At 51.4% G+C, this 15,667-nt stretch overlaps 1 protein-coding gene across 2 annotated transcripts; it reads left to right on the top strand.

Moving 5' to 3' along the window:
• The first annotated feature begins 434 nt into the window (after window positions 1-434).
• Window positions 435-6,823, top strand: LOC118596825 (keratin, type II cuticular Hb6). 2 transcript variants are annotated; one of them, XM_036207733.1, is made up of 10 exons: window positions 501-869; window positions 1,504-1,712; window positions 2,375-2,439; window positions 2,528-2,529; window positions 3,209-3,304; window positions 3,470-3,634; window positions 3,879-4,004; window positions 4,267-4,487; window positions 6,068-6,099; window positions 6,232-6,410. In XM_036207733.1, exons 1-10 carry the CDS (start codon window positions 501-503, stop codon window positions 6,408-6,410), a joined length of 1,464 nt encoding a protein of 487 aa, XP_036063626.1. The 2 variants fall into 2 exon arrangements, with proteins under 2 accessions (XP_036063625.1, XP_036063626.1); XM_036207732.1 differs by lacking the exon at window positions 2,528-2,529 and having other exon boundaries at window positions 435-869; window positions 2,375-2,435; window positions 6,232-6,823.
• The last annotated feature ends 8,844 nt before the right edge of the window (window positions 6,824-15,667 follow it).

A 15,667-nucleotide genomic window follows, 5' to 3' on the forward strand; every position in this document is an offset into this window, starting at 1 on the left:
GGGAGGAATCCCGCTTAGTACACCAGTCCAAAGCCATTGGCTTCCCTAGACCGGTTGGGTCAGGACCACGGACAGCGGTGCAGACCTTTTCTAGTTCAGTCAATTGGAGCTACAGCTCAGTCCCTTCTCCATTTTCCTGGCCACCTGAATCACCTACCTTGTCTCTCCACCTCTGTTTCTGAGAACTGGGCACATGAGCAGAGGATGGAGTAAGTGAGCTGGCCCTTTGAAGAAGAAAATTGGACAGTTTAGGGTAAAGGACCATAAACATCTGGCTGCAACTGGGCACCAATTAAGCACATTTAAGGAGGAGCCGCAGCAGCTAAACAAGCCAAGCTCATAAAGACATCTAATTGCTCCAGACCATGTGCTCACAGTCAGGGTCCCCACGTATATAAAAGGCCAACAGAATCTAAAGAGGTAAACACCTGAATCCACGTCCACTGTATCCTCCACTTGGACGTCTCCAGTCTCACAGTCTCCCTTCTCCCCAAATAACCATGACTTGTGGATCCTACTGTGGTGGCCGCGCCTTCAGCTGCGCCTCAGCCTGTGGGCCCCGGCCTGGCAAATGCTGCATCTCCGCAGCTCCCTACCGAGGCATCTCCTGCTACCGAGGACTCTCAGGGGGCTTCGGCAGCCGCAGCGTCTGCGGGGCCTTCCGCTCCGGCTCCTGTGGACGCAGCTTCGGATACCGCTCTGGAGGCGTCTGTGGACCCACACCCCCCTGCATCACCACAGTCTCTGTCAATGAGAGCCTGCTCACACCCCTCAACCTGGAGATTGACCCCAATGCTCAGTGTGTGAAGCATGAGGAGAAGGAACAGATCAAGTGTCTCAACAGCAAGTTTGCGGCCTTCATCGACAAGGTGGGTGTCCTGGAGCAGCCCCTTCCTGGAGCCCACCATAGGCATGGTTGAGGCTCAACACTGAGGGCCACAGGAGGCAGAAAGACCTCTTATATTGAACTCCTGGTCTCAAGGGAGAGGTGTGTCCAGATGGGCACACTAAGAACCCACAGTGAAGCAGGGCTGATGGCCAGGCTGCCCTGGGCACAAACTGACTGCAGGAAGGTCCAGGGGACCAGCATGGGGCTCTGGGCAGCCCAAAGAGGAAGGTTGCACTTGAGCTGACAGGAAGGGATGTAGACTGCTGGGAGAGGGCCAGAGGCCAGCCTAGTTAGCTCTTCCAAATGGCCTGTGACACTGTCTCCCTGGCTCCATGCCAGTCCCTCATCCTGGGATGGGAATATGGGTGCTCTGCTTGTGGGGGCTTCTGCCTTCCTAGCTTCAGAGGAGAGTACCAAGCCCAGCACAGGACACTGAAGTGGCCACCTGCATCTGAGTGTGGGCACTGCCCGACCCCTTGTGCTCTCCCCAAGTGGGAAGGCTGAGGCAGGGCCAAGATAAGGGAATGGAGAGTTGGGCTCCTTCCCAGAGCCCTCCACCTCCTCTCCACCATCATCCCAGATCTGCACCTGAACCCTTGTCATTCCCATGGCAGGTGCGCTTCCTGGAGCAGCAGAACAAGCTGCTGGAGACCAAGTGGCAGTTCTTCCAGAACCGCAAGTGCTGCGAGAGCAACGTGGAGCCGATGTTCGAGGGCTACATCGAGACACTGAGGAGGGAGGCTGAGTGTGTGGAGGCGGACAGCGGGAGGCTGGCTGCTGAGCTCAACCATGCCCAGGAGACCATGGAGGGCTACAAGAAGAGGTGAAAAGCCCTGGTGTGGGGCTGGCATCAGATGTGTCTTATATCAAAAGCCAGGGCATAGACAGCAAAAGTCTAGCCAGGCTGAGCGCATTGTGGGATTTTGCTGTCTATGTAGTATCTGTACAGATGCTCCCTGGAGAAAATTGGAGAGTATCAGTGAACTGCTTCTGCCTCAGCCTTCCCTCTGGAAACTGAGACCAACCACTCTGCCTTCTCTGGGAAAGGACAGTCCCAGGACCCCCATCCACACTTTCTGTCTTTGATCTCCCGCAATGAGGCCCCTGAACAGGTTCAGCCCAAAGAAGCAGGAGGGCCAGGGCCCATGCCCATCTCTCTCTCTGACTTGAGTACTCAGCCTTTGGGCTCTGGGTCTAGTCAGCAGCTGGGCTGGGATTGACATGCAAGTGAGGGGAGGCTGGAGCTGCAGTCCCCAAGACCCTATCCACTCCCAGATTGGGGTTGAATCCTCCTTTCCTTCCTGGGAGAGGGTGACTTCAGAGCAGCAGTGAGAGGTTCCTTTACAGCCTGATTCCATGCCCAGACAGCCCAGCTTCCTACAGAAAGACCTAGCAGGGCCAGGAGCAGAGTGGGCTCCTCTATGGCACTCCCTGGCATGGAGTGTAGGGTTTCCTCACACTTTCTATTTCCTTTTTCTGTCCTAGGTATGAGGAGGAAGTTTCTCTGAGAGCCACAGCCGAGAATGAATTTGTGGCTCTGAAGAAGGCAAGTAGCACTGGTGTGGGAGGCAGGGTAACATGGATACCTGAGGGACACACTGTGCTTGTGGTGACCCCAAGGCTCACTCTCTGCAGGAGTTGTGACCTTCCCACATCAAGATGGGAAAATTCTGAGAGGTGGCTCAGTGAATATCATACCCAGGGCTGTGACAAAGGGCTGTTGTGAAGGCAGTAGCCAATTGGAATGTTGGCACCTAGTGGAGAGTTAGTGTTTCCACTGCCGTGGAGGCATATACCAGTTTGGAATGTCTATTGGTTCCTGCCCTGATGCATGGTGGTGGCTATATTGGTGTTGGTGTGCCTTTCCCTGCTTCTAGGTGTACAGTTGGGGTGCCAGCAGCCACAGGACTTCACTCAGTCCATTAAAAAATGGTGTAGTCTACTCCCCATCCTATAGTCTGACCAGAATGTTAGGACCTAAGCCAGTGTGTACAGGATGATAGGGTCACTAGAAGTGGCCAGGTGGCCTCTTAGAGCCTTGCTAGTTCAGGTCAGGGTCAGTTGGCTGATCTAGGAGCCCATGGGAAGCTCTTTAGAATAGAAGAGGATCAAAGAATGAGAAGAGGGAAGATGTCTTGAGGGGCTGCGAGTCTCCAGCCCTGAGGAGCTGCCAAGTGCATGCTGGGAATTGGGGGCTGAGATGACTTGCACACAAGAATCTTTCCCCCCTGTGTTGCGTGGGATGTATGAAGAGAGAGAGAGAGGACTTTGGGAAATGATCAGCCAAGTGATTCAGGCTCACACATCCTTCTTTCCCAGGACGTAGACTGTGCCTACCTGCGCAAGTCAGACCTGGAGGCCAATGTGGAGGCGCTGACACAGGAGATCGACTTCCTGAGGAGACTGTATGAGGAGGTGAGGGCAGCAGCCAGGTGGAAGCCTGGCAAGCAGACTGAAGACAGTTGTTCCATGGCTGTGAAGTCCTGTGTGGAGCAGGGGAGGTCTGAGAGGCTTACACCAGTATGTAGGCATAGACTGAATTTTCAACAAGCTTTTGACTGCTGTTCCCTCCTCCTGCAGGAGATCCGAATCCTCCACGCCCACATCTCAGACACCTCTGTCATCGTCAAGATGGACAACAGCCGGGACCTGAACATGGACTGCATTGTGGCTGAGATCAAGGCTCAGTATGACGACATTGCCACCCGCAGCCGGGCAGAGGCCGAGTCCTGGTACCGCACCAAGGTGAGTGGTCACAACACCTGTCCTTGGACACGACAGTGGAAGGGCTCCAGGATCCATCAGAAAAGGTTCATGCACCCCAATTTCGGGAAGACTGCAGGCAGCCCTCAGGTGGAGGAGGCAGCCCTGGCTGAGCACTCTGCTGCTGCTGTGCATCTTGTACATCTTGCACACTCAGTGGTGGTGTGCTCACTGGGTCGATGTTGCATCCTGTGCCTCATGGGCATCTCTGCTTCTCCATCCCCAGTGTGAGGAGATGAAGGCCACAGTGATCCGTCATGGGGAGACCCTGCGTCGCACCAGAGAGGAGATCAATGAGCTGAACCGCATCAACCAGAGGCTGACAGCCGAGATTGAGAATGCCAAGTGCCAGGTATGTAGGGGTCAGCTGTGCTGAGACCAGGGAGGCTGGGTGCCTACTCAGTGCCATAGGGTCAGCATGTGGCCTGCTTGGATCTTACCATTTAGTATACCTCCTGTTTATATGAACAGAATCCTGACCACAGTCACTCTGACTGAACCACATCTCTAAAGAAAAAGTTCTTATTTGATGGTGAAGGATGTTTCCCAGCACCAGGTAATATATAGAGCAACCCAGGGACCGTAGGTGATCTCATTCTCTTCTGTGTCCCCAGAACACCAAGCTGGAGGCTGCAGTGACCCAGTCTGAGCAGCAGGGAGAGGCTGCCCTCACTGATGCCCGCTGCAAGCTGGCTGAGCTGGAGGCTGCCCTGCAGAAGGCCAAGCAGGACATGGCCTGCCTGCTCAAGGAGTACCAGGAGGTGATGAACTCCAAGCTGGGGCTGGACATCGAGATCGCCACCTACAGGCGCCTGCTGGAGGGCGAGGAGCAAAGGTGGGTCCAGTAGCTCTTGACTGTCCCAACCCTTCTTGGGTCCTCAACATTGAGCCTCACACCTAGGGTACTCATCAATCCTTGCTTCCTGATCTCACCATCCTGCACGTGCATAGGAAATCTGTGTAAGTCCTTTAACCTTCATCTAGCTCCATCTCATTTCCTCAGCTGACCTCTCTCGGGTGCTGCCTACAGGAAGTGCTGAGTTTTGCTCCCTTGAGGCGTAGCTGAGTCCATTCCTAGGGTGATGTTTCATCTTTCCCCATCATGATCTGCATGTATCCTCAGGACCCCATCTTTTTTTCCTAACCTGGTTCTGGCCAGCTCCATGCCACCCTTAGAAATTCAGGTTTATCTTATAATAGCAGCTTGTGGTAGCGGATTCCACCACCTCCTGCTTAGCTACTTGGCAACGATTGCCCCGAAGTGCTCTCCCATTGCATTTCGGACTGTGGTAGGGACAGCAGAGGAACTTGGTTAGTTTTCACTATTCCGCCTTCCTATGGTGGAGGACCCCTTACAACCCAAGACCTTAAGGACGCTACTCTAAACCAAGATCTCATCTTGTACCCTTGCTTTCTGTCTCCTGGTCAGTCATTGATCGTATCCAGAGTTGCTTTTTTGTGTAGCCAGCCCCCAGGGTGGCACCCAGATGGAGAACCGTGTGTACTGGGGACATGGGGACACAGACTTGGTCCCTGGAAGTCTGTGTGGTACACAGAGAGACCCCCAACACACTGAAGTAGCTTGGGAAGCCCAGAGGCACAGGGTGATAGGATGTGGGGATCTGGAAGTTGGAGAAAGATATAGGCAGGGCAGCTGGAAGTGAACCAAAGCTCTTCCACCACACAGGGTGGAGAGAAGCAGTTACTTAGGAGAGCAGAGAGGGCCGGTTGTGGGATCTGAGGCTGAGTTTGCCAGCCCTTGGCCATTGCGTGTTCAAAACAACTCTGTTTGGTGTCCTTCTGGGAGATAATGCCAAGTGGACAAGAGATACAGGCCAGGTGGGGTTGGAGTTTTAGCCCTTCACTGCCATGAGTCTGTGTGTTCCCAAGGAGACAACTGCTGTAAGTGGTTCTAAGCTGGCTCTGGGTTTCTAATACTCATTTCTTCACAGGGGAGTCATTTGTGAAACTGGGGCAAAAAGTTCTGGCTTCCTTTAGGCCCACATTGCCATGATGGCAATCAGATAGGATCTAGAGGGTCACTTCTGGTCCCCTGGAATGTACTCACAACTCAGAACCAACAGGACAACAGCAGCCAGTGCTTTCCCACCCGAGTCTAGGTCTCTTTGTCCCCATGTGAGCAATGGATTTTTCTGGGAGGAGACCTAGACCCCACTGGGGGAGGCTAAAACTTAGGGTGCACAGAGAATAGCGTGGTGAGATGGAGGACATGCTTTGCCTTCCGAACTCACATAGTGCCCCCAGACCTGCCCCCAGACCTACCCCCAGCTCCTGGTTTCTCCGTCTCTCCCACACACTATTTCCCTAGGGCAAGAGCCTAGGAGGGCCCACGATGTCTGTCCCCTGTTCACGCTTTCAGTGTACTAACGTCTGTCTCCCTTTCCTCTCCCACAGGTTGTGTGAGGGCGTTGGCTCCGTCAATGTGTGTAAGTAATCCCAGCCTTCCCCTTTCCTGCGGTGTGTTGTGAGCTTTTGGGGCGGGAACACACGCGCTTGCTGCAGAGCCGCCTGGCAGTGGCAGTGCCTGACACCATCTCCCATGTTCTCCCCGCTTTCAGGCGTGAGCAGCTCCCGCGGTGGCGTCGTCTGTGGCGATCTCTGTGTCTCCGGTACTGGCCCTGCTGTCAACACCAGAGTGTGCAGCGGCCCCAGCGGTAACGTGGTGGTCGGCACCCCCAACGCCTGCGCCCCTTGCGCCGGGGCGGGCGCCTGCAGCGGAGGCTGTAAGAAGTGCTAGGAAGCCTCACTGCCGCCACCGCCCACTCTGCCGGAAGTGACCGCACAGCGGGACAGTGGCCTCGCCGCCTCCATCTCATTCTGTAGCCTTCTCTAGCAACTTGTTTCTAGGATTCTTGCTTTTATTTCCTCTTCTGTTTTGTTTTTGCTGGATTCATTGGTCTTGAGATCTCGGAGGATCCACTGCCTCAGGATCCTCTTTGTCCGCCGGGTCCCTAGCATGATTTTGCTTGGGCATGGAGACAGGGATCAACATGATGGCTAGCTTTCCCCTCACTCAGCGAGAGACCACGTGACCCAGAGCAGCTCCTTCCGGGTCTGCCTGGCAGCAGCTCCCCCAAACCAGGGACCGGGCGGCCTGCACTTTTGTCTTTGTCTTACTGTGCGTTCCCAATAAACTAACTGCAGCGAATCAAACCTGCGCCTCAGACTCTCCCAGATTCTGCCTATGACAGGTGCCACCGCCAGAGGTCTCAGGACCCCCACCAGCCACCTGGTGTTTTTAATAAGCAAAGGCAGCAGCAGGCAGCTCCCATCACTCGGAGAAACCAGGCCTTGGGGACAACAAAGACAGAATCAGGCGGAGAGTCTTGTGGGGTGCTCAGTGTTCAAAGACATCTCTAGACAAGGTGAAATGTCACCTAGGGCTTCTCAGCCACGGTCATTTTGCTTCCCTTCCTTGAAGGGCGTTTCTGGGGTGCAGCGCTTGAGGAAGGGACTGAGAGAATGGGAGGACAGTAGTGGGTGGCAGAGGAGAGGAACTCCTGGTGGGTCAGGGTCAGAAGACCTGTGTTCATGGTGGTGGCTGTCCCCTGTTGTGTGGGCAAATAAGCAAGTTGCTTCCATCCTGAGTGTCCAGTTCCTCTGCTGGAGAGTGAGGAGGGTCACACCATTCCTAGTGTGGCTCTTGGCTCTCTGAGGAGAGGGAAAAGGGCTTTGTTTCTAGAGGCTCTATCGGAACAGCAGTCCAGTTCCATCTCAACAGGCAGGTCTCTCCTCACCATCCTCACCATCCTCACCATCCTCACCATCCTCACCATCCTCACCATCCTCACCATCCTCACCATCCTCACCATCCTCACCAGACTTTGGCTCTTCATCTGTAAAATGAGACGATGGTGCCTTCGTTTTTGTGGGAAGAGTGTCACGCAATGACAGCACACGGCAAATCTCTCCAGAGAGGTGCTTTTTTTTTTTTTTGAGCTGAGAATCAAACCCAGGGCCTTGAGCTTGCTAGGCAAACTCTCTACCACTGAGCTAAATCACCAACCCGAGAGGTGCTTTTTTAAAATTTAAAATAACTATTTTCCCAGTGCTGAGGAGTGAACCCACATCTTTACACACCCTGCATACCCTAAACAAGTACTCTCCTGCTGAGCTACCATCCCAGCCAGGAAGGCTTCAAACACAACTTTCACACTCCTCTTGCTGCCTCCCGACCCTGTGGGTTGGCAGGGGAGCTCTTCCTCTTTACCTGGCATCTTTCTGGGTACTGTGATGACAGAGAGATTCTCAGGGCCTCTCTGGCAAGGCTGGTCCTGGTGCTGGCTGCCAGCTGAGAGCTTAGGTGAGGGTTGTCAGCTGGAATATATCAGCTAGGCTCGAATGGGAAGGTAATAATATGAGCAGAGGAAATTGTCACAAATAATTATTAACTACAGTGGAGGACTAGGTGAATTCGGGGTGGCTAGCAAACAGCAAAACAATGAATACAGGAGCTGTGTTGATAGACATGGCTGGGACCTGCCTGGCATTGTGGCTAACCTTCATTTTCAGTTCATTGGATGGATACTGACTTAGGGTATTTGCAAAGCACACATCTGGTTGTGTCTGTGAAGGGGTTTCCAGAGGAAACTAATTAAAGGGGAGCAGACACCCTCTGAATGTGGGGGGCATTGTCCCACAATCTAGAGGACTGGGTTTGACAAGGAAGAAAAGGAGAAAGCCAGCAAGTTCTCTGTTCACTGGCCACAGAGTGATAGATGGAAAAGCCTGCAACATTTAGCCAAAGTAACTCTTTCCTCTTTCACATAGTTTCTCTGAGACGTTTATGCCATGGTGTCAAAAGGTCTAATACACTTTGCATGTGTGACGCCCTTGTTTCCATTGAGAGCGAGAGGGGGGGGGAGAGAGAGAACGAGCAAGCAAACACACAGAAACACACACAGACATGAGGAGCATCCCCTCTGTTCCCCAGTATTAACACCCATCATCTCACTGTAATTAGTTCTTCCCCACATATACTTCCTGAGGACACTCAAGCTCAGCCTGAGGCCTAGCCCCAAAGCCAATACCACAGGTTCTTGATTTTGTTATAACAGCACCTCATTACCAGGTCCCAACTTCTCTGCACTGAGCTCTTATATCATAACTAAACTTCCCAAAGGCAGTTGTTTAAAACACTATTTTTTGTGAGGTCAGGTGGCTGTTTTCCTTTATGATGCTGGCTTCAGGTGGCTGGAGAGTCCTAAATGCCTTCGCTGAAATGGTTGGCATTTGTTGCTGGCAGCTGATAAAGACCTCAGCTGGGGCGATGGTCAGGGCCCTCTCTTCTCCTTCATGGCTTCCTGTTCTCACAGGACCAGGGCACAGAAGTCTGGGAGGGGGGCTTCACTGGTAAAGGGAGCATAGGGACCATTCCCAAGTCAAGAGGCTGGGTCTTGAACCCTTTCTGTGCTCTGAATGGCTGTGCTCAGAGAAGGGCAGAATTGTTGGGAGCCATATTTGAAGACAGTCTCCTCAGGAGGATGAACTGGCAAAGACATACATTGTTGGACATTGTGTAGCATTAAATGATGTCGGGACAAGGGCTTCATCCTTTTTGTTACTGTTGCTATGATGGCACCGGAAACATTCTAGCAGGCCTGAAGATATATACTACAGACTTGTGCCCCTCCTTTTCAGGCTATTGAAACAATGTTTCCAGAGGAATAGGGATTTCCCAGGAACCTCATGCTCAGATAAGTAAAAGACTCAAGCTTGGCGCCAACCCTGAGGAATTCTGACAACTTGTCAGACACCTTGTGGGAGAGACTGCAGCAGGGTCAAATGGTTGGATGGGGAGGATGGCACCCCCACCAGCACTGCTTAGTTATGCATGCCTCTAGCTGTCAATTTAAACCTAAACCTCATGTCAGGATCCCGAAGATGGACCGGGGCGGTCACTAGACTGTTTGTTCCTCTTCCCATTTTAGCCTTGGGTAGATCTTCTTCTGTTTTCTACTGTACTTGTCTTTAACTGGCCTACTGAGGATAGGTGGCCATGCTTGGCATACCAGAGCTTCCAGGGCAGGCTAACAGCTTTGCTAATAGCATGTGATACAGCATCCCTCGTCATCCAATTGAGAAGGTGGAGTAGGGTGGGGGAGAAAAAGGCCAGGATGCTCAGGCTCTTGTCACAGGGTTGGCAACCGGTACATGTAGTTGAGGGCCCTCACTTCCAGACCCCAGATAGTTCACCTACATCAGTGGTTCTCAACATTCCTAATGCTTTGACCCTTTAATACAGTTCCTCATGCTGTGGTGACCCCCAACCATAGAATTATTTTCATTGCTAGTTATTTTATAGCTGTAATTTTGTTACTGTTATGAATCATAATGTAAAAATCTGTGTTTCCTAATGGTCTTAGGCAACTCCTGGGAAAGGGTCACTCACCCCCCACGGGGGTCACGACCCACAGGTTGAGAACTTCTGACCTATGTGATTATTGGGGAGATGTTGCCAGCCCACAGGATGCTCAGGCACTCCAGCTAATGCACAGAGCAGAGCAGGAGCCAAAGGACAGTTATTTTGATACTGTCCACCACCTGAGCCATCTCACCTCAAGCGTGTCAGCACAGAGGCTCTGATTGTCAGAGCATTTCCATTCTTCATCAGAGAGGCTGGAAAGCCTGGTCGCCATTGACCCAGTGAGATGATGGGCAAAGACGACAGGAATGAGAAATTCCTCTGTATGAGGAAGCTTTAAGTCGGTGGAGGCTGGGGTGGGCTTGGGGGCAGAGAGTAGAGCGGAAAGCAGGTTGGTTCGCTTTAAGCTTCCAGGGCATCCTTCGGACCATTCCCCAGCCTCCCTGAGCCCATAGATTGTCTTCAGCTGATATTCCATGCCTGTGACTTGTCTGTCTGCCTGGATAGATCCTCACAGACAATAACTGTTTCCTTTAAAACAAGCTTCAGGGAAAGGACAAAACCTCTCTCTCTCTCTCTCTCTCTCTCTCTCTCCAGTTTTCCTTCCTCCTTCCCTCCCTCCTCTTTCCTCCCTCCCTCCCTCCCTTCTTCCCTCCCTCCCTCCCTCCCTCCCTTCTTCCCTCCCTCCCTTCCATCCTTCCTTTGACAGAGCCTTTCACACTGTGGCCCAGGCTAGTCTCAAACTCATAATAATGCTCCTGCCTCAGCTTCCTGAGCGCTGGGATTACACGCATGTGCCACCCCACCCAACATGAGACAAGCATCTTTAACTCTTCTCTTTACTGGAGTGAACATGGGGCCTGTACTTCTTCAGTGACCCCGATGGAGACCCTGCTTCTCCTTAAGGTCTCAGTTTCAGCATTGCTTCTGACTCTGGCTAGCGATCCTCCTGCCCACTCCCCTTTTCTCCCAGCCCTAAGACTCAGGGCTCTGAAGAGTCCTTTGGCTGTTTCCTCCAAACTCAAAAGCTCCTCTGGGAAGGAGGAGGGAGGCTCACAAGACCCAGGAAGACAGCAAAGACCCAGGATCAGGAGGATCCCCATGTTCACAGGCCCTGCCGAAGGCCATAAATTCGGAACTGACAGGGAGCTTGCCCGAGCTCCAGGGTGCTGCTCTGCAAGCATGTGAGCACTGTCCACGCTGGGCGTGTGGGCTCTTTCAAAATGCAGTTGCCTTTCAGTCACCACTTCTGTACATGTGGAACGCCACAAACTCACTGGGTCTTCAAATAGACTCACTTAGAAACATCACTTTTTTGTTTTGTTCTTCGTCAATGCCCTATCTAGGTGAATATGCAGACATTTGTCTCCCCAGGAAAAGCTACACAGCAGATGACAATGGTGGCAAGCCTAGAGACTCATCATTGGATCTAATAGCTGAGACTACAGTGTTGCTTGAATTTCTAAATTGTCTTTTAATAAAAAAAAAACCCTGGAGTCAGATATCAGGGTAAAAGCTGAAAGATCAGAGAAGTGGAGCAGCCAGCCACTAGTTCTTACCTCTATGAAATCCTCAACCTAAAGAGAGTGATTTCCTGCTTCCTCACCCCTTATAAACCTTTCTCTGCCCAGACATCACCACCTGAGATTGAAGGTGTGTGCTTCCCAGTCCTGGGATTAAAGTTGTGCGCCACCACTGCCTGGCTCTGTTTCCAGTGTGGCCTTGAACTCACAGAGATCCAGATGGATGTCTGCTCCCTTCCTCCTACCTCTATGTCTAATCTGGTGGCTGACTCTGTCTTCTGATCTTCAGGCAAGTTTATTAGGGTACACAATATATTACCACATTACAGTGTCGGCCTTGGATAGGGTGGGAAGAAGGTGACCTTCTGAGTTCTTCCTGTGCTACACTGTGCTGCATCCCCTGATGTTGCCTGTCCTTAACATCCCCCCTTAAGTCCTTGGGAAAAAGTATCAGTGTCCCAGAGAAGCTTCCAAGAAGGGAAGAACTACAAGAGCCCCACAGAGCTTCTGTCCCTGCACTTGCCAGGTGTCAAGGACACCCAAGGACCCGTGGGGAGCAAGTGAAGGGACCAGGAGACCTGAAAGGCACTGAGTGGGGGGTCAGAGCCAGTGTGTGTGTGTATGTGTGGCTAGTATACTCTTCTAGCTAGCCTGAGGTCACTTGGGGGGCAGAGAGAGCTATGGAAGATGGGGCTCATGTTCTGTGGAGGTTCCTACTGCCGTGTGGTGTGAGCAAGTTTCATCTTGCTCTGAATTGTGTAAAAAGGCAGCTTTTGAACTGAGCCTTGCAATGGGTGATCCCATTTTATCAAATGGAAGTTGGCTCTATTCGAAACACTCTGCATCTTGTATGTGTGTTGTGTGTGTGTGTGTGTGTGTGTGTGTGTGTGTGTGTGTGTGCGAAGTCACCATCAACTGTGGTGTTATTGTGTTCCCCAAAATATTTTGCACCCTAATAAATTTATCTGGGGCAGAGAACAGAACAGCCACTAGATACAGAGGCTAGAAAATGGTGACACTCATGCCTTTAATCCTAGCATTCCAGAGGCAGAAATCCATCTGTTCAAGGATTCAGCCAAGCATGGTGACACACACCTTTAATCCCAGAAAGTGAGCCTTTAATCCCAGGGAGTGACGGCAGAAAGCAGAAAGATATATAAGGCGTGAAGACCAGAAACTAGAAGCATTTGGCTGGTTAAGCATTCAGGCTTTTGAGCAGCACAGTTCAATTGAGATTCAGTTGAGGCTTCCAGTCTGAGGAAACAGGATCAGCTGAGGAACTGGTGAGGTGAGGTAGCTGTGGTTTGTTCTGTGTCTCTGATCTTCCAGCATTCACCCCAATAACTGGCCTCAGGTTTGATTTTATTAACAAGACTCTCTAAGATTCCTGCTACAATCAACTGTCTTGTATCTGCCATGAGGTACACACTGACAAGTCTCATTTATGTAAGCTGCAAAGTGTCACCTACAAGCTTATCAGAGTAGGTGGAAACACATGGACACACAAGCAGATTAAAACTATATCAGAAAAACCAGGCCTGTGTACTTAACTAACACACTAAGATAGTGAAGGCCATTCTGTCCATGCAGACCTGGCCTTGGAACTCACCTGACTGGACTGCTGGCAGGTAGGCCTGGCTCCACACCTCTAAGATCTCTCTGGCTGGCTTTCTCACCTAACAGCCCACAGCCACCTGCACATGTGTTAGTTGTCTGTGCTCAGTAAGATCTCTGTGAAGTCTGTGGCCTCTTGAACTATCTTGTAGCCCCTCTGTCACTGGCCTATGTATTACTGGGTGAATGTGTATGTCATCTGAGGAGTAATATTAATAATTGTTATCAGAATAAAAAGAACCTGAAGCTGGGGGTTGGTGGTGTACATATATAATCCACTCAGGAAGTGGGAGCAGGAGGATCAGGAGTTCAAGGCCAACTTTGGCTACATAGTGAGTTGGACACCCATCCGGATGACAGAAGACCCTGTCTCAAAAAACCAGCCAACTAACCAACCAATTGTGATTGCCAGTGGCCATACTATTTAGTGGGATCAGAATTACTAGACAAGTTGCAGTAAAAAATACTGATATAGCTAATTAATTTTTTGCTATTCAACACTTCTAAGCTTGTTGAAAGATACAAGCATTTGTTATATGGTTTTGTGGCAGTAGGGAGAGAAGCAAGTACTTTGGAGAACTGTTTGGGAGGAAGATGAAGACAATTCTGGTGCCTGAATTCAAGGGCAGCCTGGGCTAGGAGGGATGCTGGCTTCTGTCGTGGACAGGACTGTGACCTCAAAGGGTGCTGCTCTTTGTTGTGGAATGTTAGTTAAAGATGTGTTGCATTTGTTTATGCTGTGGAATATTTGTTCAATGATGCAAAAATGTGTTGCATTCTTTTATGTTGCATTCATTTGTTTAACTCTGTGAAGCTGTGTTACTTTGTCTGCCTAAAACACCTGATTGGTTTAATAAAGAGCAGAATGGCCAATAGCAAGGCAGGAGAAAGGATAGGCAGGGCTGCCAAGCAGAGAGAATAAATAGAGAGAGAGAAAGGAGAGATGATGAGGAGCAAGAAGAGGAGAAAAGGAAAAGAGGAAGATGCCAGGGGCCAGCCACACAGCCACACCGCCAGACATGGAATAAGAAGGAGAAAAAAGATACACAAAAATAGAGAAGGGTAAAATCCCAGAGGCAAAGGGTAGATGGGATAATTTAAGAAAAGCTGGTTAGAAATAAGCCAAGCTAAGACCAGGCATTTATAAGTAATAGTAAGTCTCAGTGTGATTATTTGGTAGCTGGGTAGTGGGCCTCCAAAGAGCAAAGAGTAAAACCAAACCAAACCAAACCAAACCAACCAACCAAACAAAAAACCCTAAAGCTCTGGACAAAGAGGAGAGGAGAAAGATTGGGAGGGGCGGGAAGAAGCCAGGAGAGGCAGAATTCAGGACCAGAGCTGTGGAAGAGGGATCATGCGGGGTGGGGGCTTGGGCCTGCTGCTGAGCAGTGAGGCCAATGAAGGCCTCACGCTTAACTAGGCAGGACCTCGAGCATAGTGGGAGCTAAGGTGGAGGCTGGTACAGTGGTCCAGGGCCAGGGTACAAAGGAAGAGTGGCCCTGAGTGCTCCAGGCGAGGCTGCAGGGAAAGGTGTGAGCCAGTGAGTGATGGCCGTGGGAGTAGTGAGAGCCTATGAGGCAGGAGACTCAGGGGCCACAGAGTGGAGGGGAGAAGGTGACAGGGAACTTGGTGTGGGTCCCAGAGGGCCTAAAACCTAAACAGTGAGGAGGTAGGTCACTTTTCAAGAGGGTTTGGCTAGGTGGGGAGGAGGTCATGGGCAGAGGCAGAGCTGAGGGAGGGGGAGTGGGGAAGGCGGCAGGGGTGGGTGCATAGACACGGGGGTCTTTAAGCTCTGATTCCTCTAGCCTGGGCTCAGAACTTTGCTGGGTCTTCTATTCTGCAGTAGTCCCAGGACCAGTGAGGTCAGGCCAACAAGAGCAGAGTGGTTACCTTAGTGCTGGAGATGGGTCACTGAGGTGCAGGGAACAAGGCAGGGAGGTGGCCATGGCAACGGGGAGTGGGAACCAGAGTGACACAAAGTGGCTCTTCTGATAGTTTTTGCTATGATGTGTGTGTGGTGTTAGGAGTGTGTATATGTGGGAGAAGAAAGTGGGTTGTGGGTGGAAGGGGGTTAGGACCACACAGTCACACAGACAGACAGACAGACAGACAGACACACACACACACACACACACACAGAGATGGATGGCAGACAGACAGACAGACAGACAGACACACACACAGATGGATGGCAGACAGACAGACAGACAGACAGACACACACACACAGATGGATGGCAGACAGATAGACACACAGATACAAATGCCCTCCCCGTGAATGGTCTGACTGACAGACAGACACCTACTCCCAATCCCTCACATCCACACACAGACAGGTGGATGGGCAGACAGACAGACAAGTAGATTACTGCCCCCCCCCCCAGCCTTCCCACACCCACACTCAAATGGATGGATGGACAGACAGAGAGAAAGATTACCTCCCAGGCCCCCCATACCCACCTATAGAGAGAGGGATGGGCAGACAGACAAACAG

This window comes from Onychomys torridus, chromosome 16, assembly GCF_903995425.1.
Source record: "Onychomys torridus chromosome 16, mOncTor1.1, whole genome shotgun sequence".
Classification (NCBI taxonomy): domain Eukaryota; kingdom Metazoa; phylum Chordata; class Mammalia; order Rodentia; family Cricetidae; genus Onychomys; species Onychomys torridus.

What these genes read in the sequence shown, in the direction of transcription:
- LOC118596825 (XM_036207733.1), top strand. Translation starts at nt 501, where the DNA reads ATGACTTGTGGATCCTACTGTGGTGGCCGCGCCTTCAGCTGCGCCTCA. An exon ending in ATGGAGGGCTACAAGAAGAG is followed by an intron (nt 1,713 to 2,374) that starts GTGAAAAGCCCT and finishes TTTCTGTCCTAG; the next exon opens with GTATGAGGAGGAAGTTTCTC. An exon ending in AGTCCTGGTACCGCACCAAG is followed by an intron (nt 3,635 to 3,878) that starts GTGAGTGGTCAC and finishes CTCCATCCCCAG; the next exon opens with TGTGAGGAGATGAAGGCCAC.